The sequence below is a fragment of the Thermobia domestica genome, chromosome 5 (genome assembly GCF_964235325.1).
Source record: "Thermobia domestica chromosome 5, izTheDome1.hap1.1, whole genome shotgun sequence".
NCBI lineage: Eukaryota > Metazoa > Arthropoda > Insecta > Zygentoma > Lepismatidae > Thermobia > Thermobia domestica.
The window spans coordinates 24123240-24145537 of record NC_137458.1 but is presented as its reverse complement, the minus strand read 5'-3'; the positions used below and the strand labels follow the sequence as shown (position 1 = coordinate 24145537).

The window sequence follows — 22298 nt, the reverse complement described above, 5'->3', positions numbered from 1 at the left end:
ATTTAATTTTACAAAAATACAATGTTTATCATTACATGTTATCAGACATTGAAATGTTAAAGTGTAAACAACGTTATGTTGGAACAGAATAACTGTCTTAACAATTGTAAGATCCAGAAGTTTAACACGTATAAATGCCAACTGGTAACGATGGAACAAAAAATATATTTTATCAATACTAAGATTCAGGAATGTAATACTTGAAAGAGAAAAAATAACCATTATGTTGGTACAAAATAACTATTTTAACAACTGGTCTAAAAGTGTAATTACAATTATATTTAAGGAAATTCTAATAAATTATGGTTGCTAGATTCACATTACTTTAAACATACCGTCCGATATTATTAGAACCATGATCCATATAAATGCAAACAGCGGCGCGTCAGCTACTATAAACGCTATTGCCATATGCAATGCGGTCCAGTTACCCAACATAGTCGTTACGAGGTGCCACACAAGCCATGCGAACAGATAGAATGTTATCTCCTGCAACAGACAAACAAACAATATCTTCAGTTTGCAACATCTAGAAAGTGCAATACCTTATTTAATATATAATCGATAGTAATTGAAAGAAAAAAAATATTCACAAACTTGGAGACAAAGTTGTTTAAGCCATATACAAGATAGAACTAATACACGTAGGCAAAACAAGTTGGTGTCGTTTGAAACAACGTAAACTTCTGAACTATATCGGTTCAATACTGAATCCTAAAGTAGAATATCTATCCAGATGTAACCTATATATGAAACTCTGAATCCATATCAAGACACAATTTCTTGTTTTCTCTTACATTCTTTACTCTACTAAGATTAATATTGAATTCAAAAGTAGGATAACTATCCAGATGGAATCTACGTCTGAAACTCTGAATCCATATCAAGAGACAGGTGTTTGTTTTCTCTTACATTCTTTACTCTACGAAGATCAATATTGAATCCAAAAGTAGGATAACTATCCAGATGGAATCTACGTCTGAAACTCTGAATCCATATCAAGAGACAGGTGTTTGTTTTCTCTTACATTCTTTACTCTACGAAGATCAATATTGAATCCAAAAGTAGGATAACTATCCAGATGGAATCTACGTCTGAAACTCTGAATCCATATCAAGAGACAGGTGTTTGTTTTCTCTTACATTCTTTACTCTACGGAGATCAATATTGAATCCAAAAGTAGGATAACTATCCAGATGGAATCTACGTCTGAAACTCTGAATCCATATCAAGAGACAGGTGTTTGTTTTCTCTTACATTCTTTACTCTACGAAGATCAATATTGAATCCAAAAGTAGGATAACTATCCAGATGGAATCTACGTCTGAAACTCTGAATCCATATCAAGAGACAGGTGTTTGTTTTCTCTTACATTCTTTACTCTACGGAGATCAATATTGAATCCAAAAGTAGGATAACTATCCAGATGGAATCTACGTCTGAAACTCTGAATCCATATCAAGAGACAGGTGTTTGTTTTCTCTTACATTCTTTACTCTACGAAGATCAATATTGAATCCAAAAGTAGGATAACTATCCAGATGGAATCTACGTCTGAAACTCTGAATCCATATCAAGAGACAGGTGTTTGTTTTCTCTTACATTCTTTACTCTACGAAGATCAATATTGAATCCAAAAGTAGGATAACTATCCAGATGGAATCTACGTCTGAAACTCTGAATCCATATCAAGAGACAGGTGTTTGTTTTCTCTTACATTCTTTACTCTACGGAGATCAATATTGAATCCAAAAGTAGGATAACTATCCAGATGGAATCTACATCTGAAACTCTGAATCCATATGAAGAGACAGGTGTTTGTTTTCTCTTACATCCTTTACTCTATGGAGATCAATATTGAATCCAAAAGTAGGATAATTATCCAGATGGAATCTACGTCTGAAACACTGAATCCATATCAAGAGACAGGGTTTTGTTTTTTCTTACATTCTTTACTGTTCGAAGATCAATATTGAATCCAAATTAGGACCACTATCCAGATGAAATCTACATCTGAAACTCTGAATCCATATGAAGAGACAGGGTTTTGTTTTTTCTTACATTCTTTACTGTTCGAAGATCAATACTGAATCCAAAAGTAGGATCACTATCCAGATGGAATCAACGTCTGAAACTCTGAATCCATATCAAGAGACAATGATTGATATTTCACATATTGATATTTATGCCTACTATTTTTTCTAAATTACAAGTCTAATACTCGTATTTATATATGACATCTCATGCTTACATTCACAATAACATTTCAAAGGTAAATCCATTTAAAATTTAATTCAAGAATATTCATTCTCTCTCTAACTAACTATATGACCTATGGTCTCACAAAAGCACTCCACTGATTTCTATCCTTAGAAAAGTAAATCCAGTTTCTACTTTGTATTCCTATTGCTGCGAAATCCATCTTAATATTGTCCTTCTATCTGCCCCTAGGTAGCCCTATTGATTGTTTCTCGATTGGATTTACAGCGTTCCTACTTTCTTCCATTGTGTCTATATTACCACCCCATCCGAATCTCCTAGATTTGATGATACTAACAATGTTTGGTAAAAGTTACAAATGAAGTTTCTACCATTCCCGTTCCTCTTGGATACGAATATTCGTCTCAGGATCTTGTTCTCAAATAATTTGAGCCTACGTTCTTTTTTTAGAGTAAGCGGGCATGTTACGCAACCACACAGAGCAATAGGCATGCTAATCGTTTTATATATTTTAAGCTTCAAATTCCTCCACCAAATTCACGACGACAAGAGATTTTGAACACAATAATACCATGAATTTTTTAACCGACATTTAATTTCTTTGTGAATATAATGATTCGCTCTGTAAATGTTTACAAGAAAAATTAAGACACTAAATGTGTTACTGTTGTTACAGTCCGAAGTCCTAAAGCGCATTCAGAAAGTATTTTGTTTTCTCCTCATAATAAGTTAAATATGAGCGTAAATAAAGCACAACCCTTTGTTGAAACCTACTGTGAAACTATGTCGTCCTTGAAACGATATAAATCATTTTCCTCATTCGACTAGCATGTCATTCCTCGTACGTTTACCTTTATCCTATGGAGTACGTAAAACCAGCACAAGCTGAACGACTTCATCCTCCCGCCAGTCTCCTCTCCAACATTCTGCTCACCACCACAACTAAGTAGTAGGAAGCCTTTCTCCCCGTCACGTTAGATGTATGTACGTTATATATAAATAATAGTCTTTGGCTAGCTGGGGACTCCTGCGCCAGGATCCCGGGTTTCCTCGATCTACGGCCTGGCATATCTTATGTATCAGGCTTTCAATCAAGAGTGATTTTCATGCATTTGCTCTTAACATTTCCTCAATTTGGCCAGCTGTGGGTTTTGCCCCCATACCCTGCGTTTGCTCAGCCTACGGCCTCGTACCTCTTAAACACACAATTTCAAGTTTCTTTTCGTATTTCAACTACCTAAAAGGTAAGATTTTGTACCCTAAGAAAACATTCATTTAGGCTTAAGCCACATGGAGATTTTTCATTTTCCGTTTAGACTCCCTAAAAACTAAAAATATGCAGTTTTGGCAATTTTCCTGTGGGTTACTCATGGAAGGACACAATAATACTAAATTTCACAATTTTAGCCTTACAGGAAGTGCCTAAATATTTTGGGGTGTAGAATATGTCCCATTTAAATAACATGGGAAAGAGTTTTCAGTTCTCCATAAAACCACTCTAAAGTGAGAAATTTTTATTTCGGGCGATTTACTTAGGTAACGCTAACAAAACTTAAAAGCATACTGAATTATTTTTTTCGGATTCCAAGTTACTAAAACATGAGGTTATGGGTTCTATTTAGGATAGGATAGATTTTCATTTTGGCTGAAGCATATATGCTGAGAATAATAAATCTACTCTTGGTAATACCGCTCAATCTTTCCCTACTTATAAATTCTTGTAATTTTTCCAGGTACTGGGGAATGATTGTGTCTTCAGGATTGGATTGTAAATTGTACACAAAGGATACATCAATAATTCAGAGCAAGCTTTAAGTACAATATGATAGTATATTATCAGGACCAATCGCACTTTTGGCTTTTAAATTTTGTATTGTTGCTTTATATTAAATTGTTTTTATGGAGCGTAACATTAAAGAATTATTTACTTGCACTTTGATAGATTCGCGTAATATTCTTTGTTCTCATAATACACTGACCTAAAATACGTCACAAAACCACCAGCTATATTCTTAAAATTATAAAAATTCTTATTATTTAATATCATTGGTTGATTTATGGAAGATGACCTTTCCTTTTTTACTTTTGATAAGCTTCCAGAATGCCTTTGCGTCTCCCATAACTGTACCTTCCACTTCCCTTACGTACTCTTTATATGCTTTATTCAGCACTATTTTTAATTGATTTTGGCATTCTTTATACATAATCGTGTCGTGCACAGACTGTTTTTCGTATATTTTCTATGGTATTTGCTTAGCTTAATTGTGTCTAACGGGTCCTTATGGAATCAAGAGTGAAATGTTTTATTTGAACTCATTTTCCGAGTTCACATAAATATCGAGACATTCCTCTTCTGTCACCATACTATAAAATCCTCTCAAACATTTTATTAGCAAGATTGACTCCATACGCAGATGAAATTATTGGAGGTCATCAGTCCGGATTTAGGTGAAATCGATCAACTATCGGCCACATATTTACCATTCGACAAATAATCGAAAATAAATGGGAATACAATACACCGGTATATCAATTATTTATTGATTTAAAATGGTCTACAACTGGGTTATGAGGGAAACATTGTACAACATTCTTATAAAATTTTGAATACCGACGAAGCTAATTAGATTAAATTAGTTGTGTTAAAAGAATCCTAAAGTAAAGTCCTAGTAAGAAAATTTCTGTCCAAGAGCTTATATCGAGAAGGGCCTGAAACAAACAGATGCGTTGTCGGCATTATTATTCAACATTGTCCTGGAGTACGCTAAAAGGAAAATCAAAAACAGCAACTCGGGCTTAGAGTTGAATGGTATTCACCAGGTTATGGAGTATTCTGATTATGTAAATCTGACACGGAATGGTAGAAGAGCAATAGAAAGAAATGTAGAAGTATTATTAAACGCTTGCAGCGACATGGGGTTAAAAGTAAATACAGAGAAAAGTAAAAACATGGAAGTTCGACGAGATCCTAGTAACGCCAATTATCGATGCGTGAAAATATCAAATAATACTTTCGTCAAAGCGGATACTTTCAAATATCTAGTAGCAATATTAAGAGACCAAAATCATATCCACAAAGAAATTAAATGTCGACTTAAAGCAGGGAATTTGTGTTATTATTCAGTTCAAAATATTTTGTCGTCGCGAATTCTGTCGAGGAATTTGAAGCTTAAAATATATAAAATGATAATCATGGCTGTTGTACTGTATGGTTGTGAAAAATGGTCGCTTACTCTGAGAGAAAAACGAGATTGAAAGTACGTATTTGAGAATAAAACTCTGAGAGAAATATTAGGATCCAAAAGGGAAGGGAATGGGGAACGAAAGAAAGTAGGAACTTTTATTAAAGTTTCAACTGGAAATCCAATCGGAAAAAGGTCCATTAGAAAGACCTAGGCGCAGATGGAGGACAATCGTAAGATGAATCTCGGAGGAATAGGAATACAAAGTATAAACTGGATGCAGTTGGCTAAGGACAGAAGTCAATGGAGAAGATTTGTGAAAGTCGCATTGAACCTCTGGGTTCCATAAGCCATAGAGTTAGTTAGTTTCCATCGGTAGAAGCCTGAACAATTGAAAAATAAATAATTTGTACATACTTACTTTGTAAATGCTGTAAAGGAGAAATCCATGTACCAGTACACTCAGTATTCCACCACCCAAACCTCCAATAGCAAGTGCTGTAAAGCAAAGAATAGTAAATACATAGACACAACGCTCTTAAGCATCTACATCCTTATTCAGAGACGCTTTTACATGTGATTAGCGTCACACTAAAAGACGTGGCTGGCTTTTCTTAAAAATATAAATTGTGAGGAACAAAAGCAACGCGTTTCTAACACGGAAGTTGGCATCATTCGTTAGTCAAATTCTTAGTGCGACACACGTGAAAACGTTTCTGAATACGGCTCGTAGTATCCATCATTGATCGAAAAGTTCCTTTTCTTATTTAAGAAAATAAATAAAAAGAAAATAATATCTGAATTTCAGCTACCAATAGAGATGGTCAACACTGAATTTTAGTACAACCTACGTATCACATTTAATAAGAATGAACAAGAGAAATCGCGCAAGAATTTACCATCAAGTTCATACATAACCAATGGTCGAATTAAACCCATATGACCGATAAAAAATTAAGAAGGTTAAAATCATACCAACTGTAAAAGGTTTCAAGTAAGCTTTACTAGGAATATTTAAGAAAGGGTAGTGACAAATTGGACAAGTTAACTGTTCAAAACAAAATACCAGAAGACTATGGGGACAAACAGCATAAAAATGAATTGATGATGCACAACACATCACCAGACTTCCATTTGACATCACTGTCAGAAAGGCAAAAATCCTCAAAAAAATTGTGGAAATAAATATCCACATCTACAATGTTAAAATATCGTAAGTTTAACGACTAGATACTTGTGTTTATAGGAAGGGAATTACGATCGTATGGCTGTCGAAGTGACATGAATGCAAAAGTTCTCAAAGAATGGCGCAAAATAATATACAGATCTACAAAACCTTCAGGTAACGATATAAAGTTATAAGTTGAACGACTAGACAGTTGCAGCTCCAGGAGGAAGGGCACGATGGTACGTCTGTCAGGACGACATGGGGGTAACACCTAGGAGTAAACTTGTGCAGAAATGCTAATATATCGGATTGCATTGACAGATTCAAATCATACGGCTCTCATAGGGTTCTTTTGTAAACTCAATTTCGAATATTAATTTTCTTAACATGCACAAACATTTCACTACAATTAAAGGAAAATTAAATAAACATTGCAGCATCGGCTCCATAACGAAAAGCTAGATTTGTCTGCTTAGAATGTACAATGGTTGGTAATAGTTTGGAAAGGACAGAAGTTAACGATTTAGGAGCAAATACTAGATCATAGGCTACTGTCGTCTTTCAGAACACACATTAAAAACAAAATTGAATGTAATAACACCTATTATATACTGTTTTATTAAGAAATTAACATGGATTATTAGTTTCGTTAGACAGATCATTTTTGTTAGTAAAGTCCACATAAACTATACGTCTTATAGTAACTGTACTATAAATGGTCGTCATACAAGAATACATATTGCATATAAAGTTGATAGGAAAAAATAGTATATTGTTTATTGGGGCAGAAATCTATGAAGAAATTTTTATTATAGAAGTTATAATTGGATCAATGATAAAGTAGGGAATTTTAAAATTATTGAAACTCAATGGAAACAAAAATAGGTTACATACTTACACAAAACAGATTTACTTTTGCAGTAAATTGCACAGTCAACAGCAAAAGTAATTCAACGTACAACTTTGGAATCCGTTATACCTTCGGGGAAGGTTATCAAAATCTGTTTTCAGATTATCCAAAACCTATTTTCATGTTGGCAAGCATTTCTCGTTAGGTAGAACATTGAATTCCCTTGTAGCTATATGGTTAACGTACGTGCCTTCGGCGTGGGGAAGCTTGGTTCGATTCTTTCTGAAACAATGTGGTTTGGAATCCACGTGAAGCTATAGATCCAGATCAATCATAAAAATCAACCAATCAGATAACTTTCCACCATGATTTTAGATTATGAGTTGTGACTAAAGTTCAAACTATTGTTTCATATCAATCGATTATTGAACGTTAAGTACATCATTCAAACTTCGCGCCTCATACCAATATTTTGATTATCACAATTCCCAAATTTAAAGAATAGTCCTACGTACCTCTTCCAAATTGCATCGATATTCCTAAGTCTTAGAATTAACCATATAATTATATGTTGTAGTTAGGTCTCAATTAGGTCTATAACCTCCGGCAATTGTTCACCTTAAAAAGAAATAAGCAGAACCAGCCATGGTCTAACTCCCAATCTTATTTGACAACTCCCAAACTTAACAAGTTGCCCTGTGTACCACAACAAATTTTAAAAAGGTGCATTAAAGGAAATGAATCCCTGTATACTACCATATATTCATACCTCATCAAGGTCAATACCTTCTATCGTACAACGTATTGCTTACGTTTATATTTTGGTATTTCTTTTACCCATATGCGGGAATAATCAAGACCAATAAAATGTATATTACGTAATTTCATTTTGACAATTCTGAAATTTGAGTAGAATGATCCTCCCAGAGCTTAAAAGAAACGTATCAATATACCAACATCCTGGACCTATAATCACATCATAGGACAATAACTGAGCGCGTGATCATACTAATATTTGACAACGATTTACTCAAAGAATGGGATAAGCTGGACCATCCAATTTTTATATTCACATTCTAAGAACAATTATCAATTATTGATTTGACAATTCCCAAAATTTAAGGGTGAAGGAGTGTACCCGTCCCAAAATTTAAGATTGGTGTACAAATATATCTATGTCTTATGAAAGGTAATGAACCCTGTACTCATATAGGGTAAAAAAGCCGTATCAAAAAATAGGTCAATAAACCTTCGAAATTTGAATATTTGGCCATTTTTATGCCGATAGGAGGGAACAAGATAGACACCAACATTAACAATGGGTCCTAGAGAACGTTTATCGAATTTTGTTATTTGGAAATTCCAAAACTTAAGAAATGGTACTATGGACCCCAAAAGAATTTTAAAAGGGAGCATCAAAATATAATACTACAAAGGTAATGAACTCCTGTAGACACCCATATAACGTGTTAAATCCTTATCGAAGAGAATAAATTGGGTCAATAATCGAACACGTAGTCGTTCTAATTTTCGGTAATTTCTACCTATAAAAGGGAACGATATGGACCACCTAAATTTATAGTGGTATATGTTAAGAACATATACTACCATGCCAAATTCTTAAATTTGGCAATTTCCAGACTTTAAAGGTGGGCCAATGTACCTCTACCAAACTTTAAGAGGGAAGCATCGAGTTCGTCATGCCTTATAAAGAAAATTGACCCTTGAACACATTCATATAATAATATAAAATAATAAAGCCCTTACTAAAGGGAATAAATTGGATCAATAACCTCCAAAATTTAAATTTTTGGCAATTTTTAATCCATAAGAAGAAACGAGAGGGATCACCAAAATTTATAGTGATACATGCTAGGGTCTTATACTATTATACTAAAATTTTAAATTTGGCAATTTCTAAAATTTAAGGGGTGGGCTAATGAACCCCTCCCAAATTTTCAAAGGGTTACACCAATATATTCACGTTTTATGAAAGAGAATGGACCCATGAACACATCCATATAATCATATAAGGTAATAAGACGTAAAAGGTAATAATCTTATCAAAAGGGATAAATTACGGCAAAAACCGAACACGTGGTACAAAGTATTGCTTACATTTATATTTTGGCAATTTTTTACCCATGAAAGGGAACAAGATGGATCATCCAAATTTATAGTAATATATATTAGGGTCCTATATTATTATACCAAACGTTTAAATATGGCAATTTTCAAAATTTAAGGGGTGAGCCAAGGTACCCCTCCCAAATTTTTAAAAGAGTGCACCAATGTACTCTTGTCTTATGAAAGGAATTGGACCCCTGTACACGCCCTTATAATGACATAAGTTAACAGAACCTCACCAAAGGGGATAAATTGGGTAAAAACCCCGAAATTTAAATTTTCGGTAATTTTTTACCCATGCAAGGGAACGAGATGAGCCCCCAAAACTTTTAGAGGTACACTCATGTCTTCTAAATGGTTGTCACATATCTATAACTCTCATCTTGTAAGAATATAATTTGATTATAATTTTGCAGGATACTTTTAATACGCGATACTATACGTATAATCGGAAAATGTATATTTGTGGTGAATTTCATAGGAAAGGAATTATAAATACAAAAATTAGAATGAGTAAAACAAAATGTTACTAAATGGACAAGAAAATTTTATTTTCATTTTATTGTTCTTATTTACTGCTCTTTTAATATGAAATTTTCCACATACATGTCTTTGCAGATTATACACATACTAACATTATAAGAAATACCGGGCGAATTCTTTATCAAATTATATTCCTACAGCAACATATTTATAGACATGCGACAATAATTTTGGACATGAGTGTACATACCCTGGTCCTAAGCTACCATACCAAATCTAGGTTTGGCAATTTCCAAAATTTAAGGGGAATGGTCCTATGTACCCCTGCCAAAATGTAGAGGGGTTGTTCCTAAGTACCCATCGGTCATTGACTCCTGGCCAAGGGCAATCGTGTTTGACCTATGACGTCACAAAATTTTTTGCTTGACTTGGTGCAATATACGTCGGGGCCTACTACTGAGCTAAACTTAAAATCAATTCTAAACTAATCGCACAATATCAACACACACAAAAAAAATATCGGAGTCGAATCATGATCTTTCCTAAACCCATGACGCTAATATTTGGCTTGACCGTGTAGGAAATGTAATGATCTAAAACCTCGGGCCCCCTGCAGTTAGTGTCTGCGGAACAGCTAATTTTTAGAATATTACTACTAACAATTTAAAAAATTGTTGCTCTTTGCCACGAGACCAACACAACTTTTCTTTCCCTTGTTACTGGCAACACTGCAGTCAACTTTCCGGTGTTAATGAACTATACCGACAAACTGTAAGAGGTGATTCCTTACATTAAAATAAGAGGAAAAGTTCATATGAACCTATGGCGAAAAGTGCAAAGTTTCAGAGGTAGGGCTGTCGAAAACCTCCAAAAAGCCAAATTTCAAGAGGCGCTATTTCGATTTCGAGAGAGTGTGCATAGTGGTCCTTATCAGCGTAAAGTAAGTCACGCATATGCAATCCAAAATTACATATTTCATTAATGTTCATTGTGTGTACAGAGTATTCCCTGCAGGATGAAATTCTCAGACATGCCATCAACCGAATTTTGAGATATGTTCGAACTTTATGATTGGTCCAAGGTAGGCAAACGATAAGTCTTGACAGTAGTGAATACGGAATCCTTTGGCGCGTTGTTAATGATCGTCAGCAGCACGATCTATCGTACTCGGTAAAACGCATGCTGCGATGTTTTCTTTCACGCTTATAAGTGAAGAAAACGTGAAATATGCCTTTTCGAAATACATCACATCAAACGTTATTCCGAACACAAAAAATGGAGCTGCCGGTTCCTAACACTTCAGACTTCCCTCCGAAGCACTTGATGTCCATTGTTGTGAAGGCTTTGGACTCTTCTTGAAATCAGAGTATATCTGAAAACTCTATTGAGTATATCTGAGAATTACGCCTTGTAGGGAATACCCTCTACACATATTGCAATTGATGAAATATTCACATTTGGATTGTGTATGCGTAGCTTTGTTTAAGCTGATAAGAACTACCATTCACAGTTTCTGGAATTCGAAATAGGGCCATAGGTCTATATGAACATTTTCTCTTATTTTGATGTTAGGAATCACTTCTTACAGTTTCTCGTCAGTATCTGATCATATTACATAACATGCTACGACACTATTGTGTCAAAATTTGAAATTTTAAGAGCAAGAAAGTTACGTTCCTTGAATGGAACTTAAAGATGTTTCCTGTTGTTTCTACGAGTGTATATCAGTTCTTATGAAGAACGTCTACTGTTAAACAAAGCAAAGACTACTGCATCACATGATCCACTCCGTGTCACACTGCGCCAACTAATGGTTTCACAAATAAAAAATTAATGACGTTTTTGCACTCTTTACCCCTTGTCACTCGTTGCCCCACATCACTACACGAGGAATGTGTTTAAATTTAAGGTCCATTTTACAATACAAAAAAAGGAAGTACTAAACATTTTGATTATATAGAGATTCTACAGCTACTTTCAGCTACATTGATATGAAAAAAAGTTTTTGCAGTATCATAAGTGCTTTTTGCCTGAGAGCCCAATTTTTTCGGAACGTTGTAGGAAACAGAACGTGAAGCTTGCGGAAAATTCTCTGACTGCATGCAAACAACGAATCGTCTGTTTTCACGAACCTTGACTCTACCGCACACACAAGATCGTTAGTGGTAACAGACGGCAAGTACGATTGTGGTTCACCATGAACATTCTTCCGCCCTTTCTTAAACAGTCTCTCTCACTTGCGAATTTGGCTGTCATTCATGGCGTTTGGACCATACGCCTAATAAAATTGCCGACGAATTTCTGCCGATGTTACAGTTCTTTTACTCCCAAGTCAAAGTAGAGCCTGCTTATATTTAAAGTACGTCGGAACACGGCGCGTCTGCGCAAAATTACGTACGTTCTCGCTTTACTTAGATATTGTCAAACAGACTTTACTTCTAAAACGTCCTACGTAACTGTGGTAATAATATGCAAAAAATCTTCAGTTTCAACTCTGTGCTCCTAGTTACACAAATGCCACTGGTCTCCGAGTTTGCCTTCAGCTTAATTTGGCAACCCTAAAGCAAGTTGTAATGTAAACGTGCTAATAGTTTTCTTACCCTCGGAGAGAGAACCAGACAGACCAAAAATAGCATGAAATTATGCCGTATAAAGTAGACTTACCTAATGAGTGTGGAGTGATGGTTCTATCTGTTATAAAGATGTGGAGCCCAATTGCACTTAATAGGGCACTCATTAGAGCAATCGCCTGAAATTTTAAAAAAATATATTATAATTAATCTTAAATGACTTAATGTATGAAGAAGAGTATTGCGTACGAAGCATTTATTGTTTGAATGTTCTTGCTACATGAATAATACAAAGTTAAAAGGTTGGTAACTTCCAAGGAAAACACATAAAATAAAAAATAACACGAAACAATGGTTTATCTGTGTCTACAAAACTAAAAGGGTTCGTAGAATACACCGGAGGTTTCTTCCTTTTAGACACAACACTGGCCAAAAGACAATATTATATCATAAAACACTAAATATAAAACGTCTTAATATAAAGACATCGATAACATGCTTCCATGGTCTCACCAGACGAAAGACAGTCTCCTGGCCTCCTGGCACGTTTTTCTTCTAACATTATAAAAAAGACGATGATACAGAATATTGCGTTTACGAAAACTTTATGGTGAATTTTGTAGGGTACCAATTTAACTGATTACATAATGGGAATATACGAATATAACATGGCTAGATATATACGCCTGTGACTCCCTTCCGATTTGAACCTTTTTGAGCGAGATTCAAAATGGCGGAGAGTAAGATAGCAAACCTTCACCTGACACGCACTGTAAAGGTTACGCTCGGCCTAAAGTGTTTCTACAATTATCAATTCCGGCCATCTATACTCGCTTTCATTTTATGAGGACTGGTAAGAGGCTTTCAACTCAACATATATAGCTTTTGCCTGGTCCAATCTCACACCAGCACTTCTATCTTGTGTCTTTTCCCTTATGAGCGTGTGTCCTCTCTCACCCCCATTCCATTTTAAATTCCCCAGTCAGTCTCATCTGAAGTGGAATAAGGCTATATACACTATACGTTGACGCAAACCTTATATAATGGTCCTGTCTTTTTCAACGTGTTGGCAACGCTTTACAGTGGTGACTTGCATTACGTGCTCAGAAGACAATGAACTGTGAAGTGGCTGTGATCTTATAGAAAGTAGTTCAGTGAATCCCAATGGAATCGACGTTTATTTCTACTATTTTTAGTACTTTGATTTAGTTATTCTAATGGCGAATAAGTGTAAAACTCGCCAATGTGCATATTACCTATAAAACGTTGTTTTTCAATAATAGGCGTAGTTATTAGTACGCGTAAGAATACAGACATTTGGTGCTGAAGGCGCGAAGATGAGCATTCCGACGCCATGGTTAAGTGAATGAACCAAGAAGTGAATTGCGCGTTAAGAAAATCTCTAATTTAACAAATCATCGCCCGAAGTTTTGTAAAATTAATTATGCAAATATGTACGATGGTTAATGCAGTTTTTTGACATAACATTTTAATGAAAATTATTGAACATATGTTAAAATAATGCAGACTACTCAAAGTTACTTAAACGCACATCGTAAAAATTAGGAATGTACGTGTTTTATCAAGAAGAAAATTTAATCTTCGCAATCAAGCTCGTCGATACTTATGGTAAGATAGTATGAGTTATTTGCAAGAACAATTCCATCTACTGTGCTATCAATTTATTTAATATTAAGTGATTTTGTCACAAACTTCATCATGGGAAGAGGTGAGCCAAAGTAATCATGATAGAGCCAGAAAACTATCATTAGAATAAGAAGACGAAATTAGATTCCTTTTAAATGGAATAACCACAAATTTCCCCCTCCTATGTCCTCTATAATTAAAAGTGTAGTACAGTGAAGAAATTAGTGAACCAACGTGTGTTAAATGGTCACGTACTGCCAAACTTAAAATCATTTCATTTTAAATTTATCCTTCGTCATTTTTTAAATTTTTTATTGAAATTCAAAATGGGCTAAAAGGTTTTGAAAATATACTAAAAGACATTTATCAACAGAAATTTATTGAAAAGGGTATACGTAAGTAACTTAACATGTGAATTGTTTTTGATCAAATAAAATTTATCTTATGTATTTCTTTTGTTTTCAGTTATCTTTCCAGCGTCTCTTGCATGAATCACTACAAGAACTGTTAGTATAATGTACAGGTATTTGTGTGCACTCTGCAAAGTGGGCATGTCAAGGATGGTGGGTACACGAGAGTGCAACCTCAACTTGAACCTATATTGGTTTGTGATCTAATTTAGTGCCACGCATGATTTATATTCTAACCACTACCACCTGCAGAGTGAAGTACTTGATTATTCTAACCACTAAGTCCACTGTAAATATAAAAATAACTGCCCGAACATGAGAATCGAACCCCGGTCGCGTTATACCCTATGCGTACTGTATGACTGATAACTAGTTCAGTGAATAATTTTCGTATGTACGTACTGTGATTAACAAAACCCTCATATGGTTATGTGCAATGTGGCAGCATTCTTGCTAGTGTTTTACATTCAACCCTTGCATAATCATGTATCATGTACAGAAAGACTATTCATTTATATCCGATTGGTTGCTGTCAACTTTGTAGTTTGCACCAGAAACACGAAACCGGTGTCGTTAGTAGTGTAGTATCTCATGTTGAAGTGCGGCGTATCGTGTTGGTGTCCCCTAATAAACTTTCTTAAGAAGGTACGTCATGACCGTTTTTCACGCACAATTTTCACATAATAGAATAGTGAAACTTTGTCGGAAAAAGGGCTATAACATCGCAGGAACCACAGCTAAAAGTAGTGTAATCAGACAAACAAAAACGGAGAGAAATATTCAACAAGATGGGCTCAATCGAGGTTATCAATGGAATTGTCCCCGAGTCTTTTTATGGACATCGTCAGAAGAATCGTGATATGGATCAGAATTTAAATTCCGACGCAAGCCACTGTTAGCCACAATATCCATCGCCGTCTGCGACTTTGTGCGTTTATGACCACTACATGCACTTTCTCTTCCAGCGTCACATTGCTGAACGAAAGACTATCTGTGCTAAAGGTAATTTGGGAGTCAGAATTTGAAGAACATTTTCATATAGTCGCATTATCTCACGCGTAATAATACCGTTCGGGGAATTATGTGCCATGACAGGTCTAGCAATGTAAGTATTGACTTTAGTACCACTGCTGAAAGTTTTCTGCACGAATTACGTTTGTTTCCGGTTATGATTACGAGGGAAAAGTAAAGGTATGTAAGGTGAAGATAAATATTATGATGAATGATGTTCATAGAGAAATCTACTATTACTTCAATCTATCACTCATTTGCACAAAATCAACAAGAATCAGGTGCGCATCCACATGAACGAAGCTTCCAGATATGCCGGGAACCACCCGGGTTCACCATAACACAATAGGAAACTACAATTCAAGTTATTTTGTTCAATTATAAAGCCCTGAGGACAGCTCAATAGGATTCTGCGCATTCGAATTGTTAGAACGACATTTACGTGTATCCTTATTGGTCTATGGAAACCTATAGTAATCAATGGGAATGACTTCCTGTCACTATATGCAAACGTAGCTCGCTGCAGTTGAAATTGTCATGTCGTATGATAGTCAGTTTATTATAATACTGTTTCGACAGAACACAACCAGTGATGACGGCCTGCTTTTCAGGCCGAAAACTCGCTTTGAAAATAGGTCAAATACAACCCGTCAATCTTCTGTATAGGAGCCACATTCAGCAATATAGCTATTTAGAAAAAGCTTACATACTGTGGTTTCCGAATTTATATCTTTCATTTTCCCTTGAAACGTAATCACGTGTTCTCTGTATGTCGCGTGTACATCTCTAAGAATACATACGAGTATCATAAGTTCAGAACCAGTAACCTATGTAATTGAGGACGAAATTCTTACCAGAAAAACGGATCCAATTATCAGAGCTCCTTTCCGTAACGTAACTCCACAGAGGCATTTCTTCATCTTGAATTGGTCTTCTATAGCAACGGCAAAAGAATTCTAGTAAACGATAAAAGCATTTATATCAAGTTACATTCAAACATAAAATCATGTGAATAAAACAAAGGTAATATGTGTTAAACACCTTGCGTAACATACTAAACGCTCACTGCAGAAAGGAATCAAATCAACTTTCTGGTTATTCGAATCTACTTAATCTTCAAGACCTCCATCCAAAGTTCCTGTCAGAACTTAAGAGATATGCGTCTAGATTTAGGAGGTAAAAACTAATGTTACCTTTTCTATGTAATTAAGTGTAGCGTACAAATGGTTTATTTTCCTCTCAACTTTCGTAATAGGATTTCATTTCATTGTGCTCTGAACGTCCTATATGAAACAACTGTTCTCCTAATTGTATAAGTGTACACTCAAAGCTAAGAAATACTCTGGAAACCATTCCAAGAACGAACTGTTTCGAATACTACGTATTTACTAAAAATAAGGAAGCAAAATGAAATCCTTAAAGGATACACGGGAGCTCTGTAGTAGAGCGATCACCTCTGGTTCGGAAAACCTGTAGTTCTACCTTAGCTTACGGAGCTTTGTAGCGGACAAGACACCGTCCAGCTGTTTGCTCGAGGTTTTCCCATTTCCTCTCGCTGGTTCATTTAATCAAGTGTTTCGTAATCAATCACTTTCAATGATTACGCGTCTCCTTTATCCTGCAAACGATAGTAGCATGAAGGAGGAGAAAGATTAATGAAGGGAAATAATTATGAAAAAAGTTGCAATAAAATGCCGGAGCAAATGGGAGAACCCTACGAAAACCCACGCATATTTTATTGTCCTCCCAATCTGAGCTTCGAACGCCTGATGTTGTTCTTTATTAGCAGCGAAATTCATATCCTTCCTCAGTCTCTGCAGAGGTTCCGCGATTTAGGCGAAATCTTTCGCCTAACGTCGGAGAAATGAAGAAACGTGGAGGAAATTCTTGGTCTGATTCTTTGTACGAAACCGTTTATGATTCCTGATTATATCTAACATCCAACGGACATTCCAAAATCCTCAATTTGTGTCCGAAGGCCATCAATGAATGATGAGAGAGTTTGGTCTTCTCTGGTGACACCGCGGTCTGTCGATCAAAATTTTGGAAAGTTTTTCTCACCTCGTCCACATGTGAAGATACTATGTGAAAACGTATCAACATAAAACCTAATGTAAGAGGACGGAACGCCTCCTAACGCAAGGTTTACACGTCTGCTGAAGGAAGCAGTGGAAAAGTGTAACCCATAAGAAACACATTGTGACTATAACTTCCGGAGTTTGGAACCTGTAAATTTCCTACTGCTCTCCTTGATAGATGGTTGAAAGAAACCCTGACGTAAATCTAAAGAAGAAATGAGAATCTTTCCGGCTATATGAGCCAAAATGTCCATGGATGATGGGAAATTTGGGATACTTATTTACTGCATCGTTGCTACTGCTGTGGCAGGAATTATTTTGTAACGAGTACTATTTTCATTATTTTTGTTTAGCTTATTACGTGAACGGCTTATGACACTACTCTTGACATCCCTACAATATTCTATAATAGCGGAAATCTGTAACATTCAGCTTCGAAAGTAGTTGTTCAAGTCAAAAAGCTGATTGTTTACTCCTGAGTCTGTTCCGTCAACGATTCTGAAACCTCAACACAATGGCTTGCTCTTGCTGTAATCCGATGTCTTACGCTTGATTCAGGAATGTTAAGTTACTTGTAAGACTGTGTTGCTTGATTCAAGCAATGCAGAACGTAGCATAGACAATTTCATTTTCAAGAATTGTTTTCTTTTTAAAAATCAAGTGATTTTTTTTCTTATACAATTACGTTACTCAATAATTAGGTTACTGTGGCATAATTCTTTCTAATGATCAACTGGTAGAAGACTGTCTATAATAAAATGAATCTGTTTCTATTCAGCGCCATCAGCATCGACTTAAAATTAAGTCTTCTTTTGCATAAATATAATCTATTACGTTTTCGTCAGAACTTTGCTCTCTGGATATCATTTTTGATTTGGTTAAATACGTAATCATGTTATTTTTAAAAGAACTCGGAATTTGATCTTTAAATTGTTATGTCCAATGCGCAAATTCAGGGTCCTTGTGGTCGTCAAAAACCAGTTCACTGATCCGTACTAATAAAGAGTACGGCTAGAAAAATCTAAAAATCAATCATCTCTACCATAATGAGTACGGCTAGAAGAAACTGAAAATCAGTCATCTCTACAATAAAGAGTAAGGCAAGAAAAAACTAAAAATGAGTCATCTTTACCATAGAGAGTACAGCTAAAAAGAACTAAAATTCAGTCATCTCTACCATTAAGAATACGGTTAGAAAAAAATTAAAAATCAGTCATCATTACCATAAAGAGTACGGCTAGAAAGAACTAAGAATTAGTCATTTCTGCCATAAAGAGTAGAGCTAGGAGAAACTAAAATTCAGTCGTCTCTACCATAAAGAATACGGCTAGAATAAGCTAAAAATCAGTAATCTCTATCATAAAGGGTACGGCTAAAAAACTAAAAATCAGTTATATCTGCCACAAAGAGTACGACAAGAAAAAATTAAGAATCAGTCATCTTTACCATAGGGGTACGGGTAAAAGGAACTAAAAATCAGTCATCTATACCATAAAGAGTATGGCTAGTAAAAACTAAAAATCAGTTTTCTCTGGCATTAAGAGCATGCCTAGGAAAGGCTCATAATAAAAGTGAAAGGTCAGCATCTCCGCCAAAAGAAATGTTTTAAGAGCTAAAGCTACCATAGTAAAAGAATACAGAGCTTCCTAGAATAAGAGCATGCAGAAACTCCAACGTTTACATAGGTACTAAAGTTACATTTGCATATTTCAGAATTTTTGGTTTCGTTACCAGTTTCGTGCAAACAGTAGTTAAAATACACTTTGCAGTAACCCTAGTATAGGCAAGGTGACTAGTAATTCGAACAATTCTTTGAAAGATGTTATTTTACAACTAACTTGGGGGAAATTTGTCCCTACGAATTGGAGATTGGTATTCAGTGGTTTGGAGTAATTTGAAGGTTTCTGGTTCTTTTTCTTGAGAGTTGTAATTATTTTAAGACTTTCCGACTTACAACTAAAACATGGAAAATTGTAAAAAAAAAAAAAAAAAAAAAAAAAAAAAAAAAAAACTCCATTCTAATTACTAAGGTAATATTATTGTAATGGCTAACGAAAGAAGTAGTGGTCTATACAAAAAATATTCCTAAAATCACCAGAAACTCAGATAGAAAGGGGCTGTAAATCGTAGATTGTACTATTGTTTCCTTAAAAACATCTTTACATCAAAGCGTAATACCTAAAATAAATAAATAAGTAAATAAATATAAACGTTAAGATACTTTACGTACAAATTGCTTAAAATGACTACCTCATATCACAGTCATATCAGTATATCATATATCATCATCATTATCAACATCATCATCATATAGTACGTATTTCATAGTCGTACCTCATACAAAGGTATAAACTTTATCAACTTTCGAAAGAGTAAAAAAGCTACAAGCTCTAGCACTGATATTTGGATACTGTTCCTGACGGTTGCATATTACAAAGGAGTAATAACCCTCCATAGTAATACATCCAGGGGGATATATTCGGACCAAAAGGATAGTTCTCCTCCATTGGAAAACATGATTCCTATTTTTCACCCTCAACATCCTGTTTATAATTGACAGTGATCCACCAAGTATTTCTTGAGAGCATGTAAGTAATGTAAGCGGACAGACAGACATTGTAAATACATTACAAATCCGAATGATTGACCCTATTTCAGAATTTTCTTCTATGAAATCTAGTAAGCATATGTTATTGTGAGACATGTGCTGAGAATGATAAGCTATCAAAGTTTTCTTCAATAAATGTTCTGTGAGTACCTAACATGGCACACATTAAGCCGAGAATCTATCTCACAACACACACAAAGATCTGTTTTCCAGTCGACGCCAATTTTTCTTATTTGCTCGATGTTGACTCCTATAGTTACCTGTAGGAAGTGGAAACACTGCATGGAAACTAAACTTTGACCAACCTTATAAGACGCATGGCTTACAATAACATAAGTTTATTAAATTTCACAGAATAAATTTCTGAAAACGGGTCCATCATTTTGACTAAGCACGTAGCCAAGAGCGGGACCGTGGGGTACAGACCCCCCCCCCTTCGAGACCAGAAATGAAATAATTAATTAACAATGAAACAAAATGAAAAGAGGAAAAAAAGGATCAGTGTTAAAAGTAAAAAAAAAAACTACAGGAAGCTTTTTGTTACTCTTTCTTATGAGGATATTTGTATTACAGTAGGACGTCGATAATTCGAACGTCAAAAATCCGAACGCAGCCCCTAGAAGCTTTTTACATTTTCTCTTAGTGCTAGCGATAAACAAAGAATAGGGTTGTCCGTCGGCGTTGTGTGAAATCAGAGTTTTTACAAAAGCTCATTAATATCTAACTGTTTGTCATACATATTTTTATTTTTATTTTCCCTTAGGCCTAAACAGGTTAAGTTTTAAGTGTGAGTTACAAGAGCTGTGTAATTTAGTGTACGAGCAGGTTCTTCAAAAACATGAAAAAGTAAGTAGCCTTACGCACAGTATTGTGATTACTGTATGTACTTTATATAACCACTGTATCGATAAAAGAGTATACCGTACAGTATATTTAAGCCTAAATAGCATTTTCTTGGTTATTTTAGAAAATTCAAACAATTTGAAAATCCAAATAACCTGTGGTTCCAATTAGCTCGGATTTTGAACTTCTTACTTTACTTGCAATACATGGTGGCGAGGTGAGCGAGATATCATGGAAAAGTCAGGGAATTTGAAATTTCTAGAAAAGTTACGGAATTCTCAGAATTTCTGCTACTAGTCAGGAAGATTTCAAGCTTCCGAAAGCATAGTGCCGTTGTGTAACCGCGTGGACATTTTTAACGTATTTTTTGTTCATCGCTTCCTTGCAGTATCAAACATGTTATTTCAAAAACAATTTTCGACTCATCCTTTAAACTGTCATTTGGAACCGACAGTAGTTGACGGAATAATAAAAACTAAAATTTATGTGTTAAGAAAAAAATATCTGTTAACATTTGATTCAACAGATAAAGGAAAGCAGATATTGTCAAATATTTTGCAAGACATTATTGAGTATGCACGTTTTATAATAGCGAATATGTACTTTTTATAATAGTTGAGGTCATAATGAAAGTAAAATTGTTATATTTGAATAAACAGAGGAAGGTCTAAATATTATAAAATCTTCTTCAATACTATTTTTATTATTTTACTGGAGATTTCTTCATAGTTTGTTATTAAAATACTTACCAATATATCCTTATTTTATTGTCCTAACAAACCAATATATGTTGATAGTAGGCTAAAGTAGTTTAAATTGATCAAGCTCCTGGGCCTTCAGAATTTCGTTGAGTTGAGTTGAGTTTAGTTTAGCGTCCCGTTCAGCAGCGAGGCTATATGAGACGTGGACCTACTGATTAACGTGGAATCCGAACCACATGAGCTCCCGCCGGGAATCGAACCCGGATCTCCCACGCCAAAGGCGCGTACGCTAACCGCTTAGCCACGGAGGAGCTCTGCCTTCAGAATTTCATGTCACGCCCCCTTCCCCCACCTCGTTAAGAAATCCTGGCTGAACGAACCAATATATGTTCCAATAAAA

General features: G+C 35.2%; 1 protein-coding gene across 7 annotated transcripts in view; it reads right to left on the bottom strand.

Moving 5' to 3' along the window:
• Positions 1 to 22298, bottom strand: part of LOC145685795 (uncharacterized) — a 276175-nt gene that overhangs the window by 32337 nt on the left and 221540 nt on the right. For 5 of the 7 annotated variants that reach the window (XM_081758334.1, XM_081758333.1, XM_081758338.1 and 2 more), the window contains 4 exons: positions 16523 to 16624; positions 12695 to 12779; positions 5824 to 5900; positions 336 to 489 (listed from right to left, as the gene is read on the bottom strand). In XM_081758334.1, coding sequence (XP_081614460.1) covers positions 336 to 489; positions 5824 to 5900; positions 12695 to 12779; positions 16523 to 16588 — 382 coding nt within the window. In that variant the 5' untranslated portion in view covers positions 16589 to 16624. The remainder of the gene's footprint in view (positions 1 to 335; positions 490 to 5823; positions 5901 to 12694; positions 12780 to 16522; positions 16625 to 22298) is intronic. The other 2 variants (XM_081758337.1, XM_081758339.1) reach the window with 1 other exon arrangement.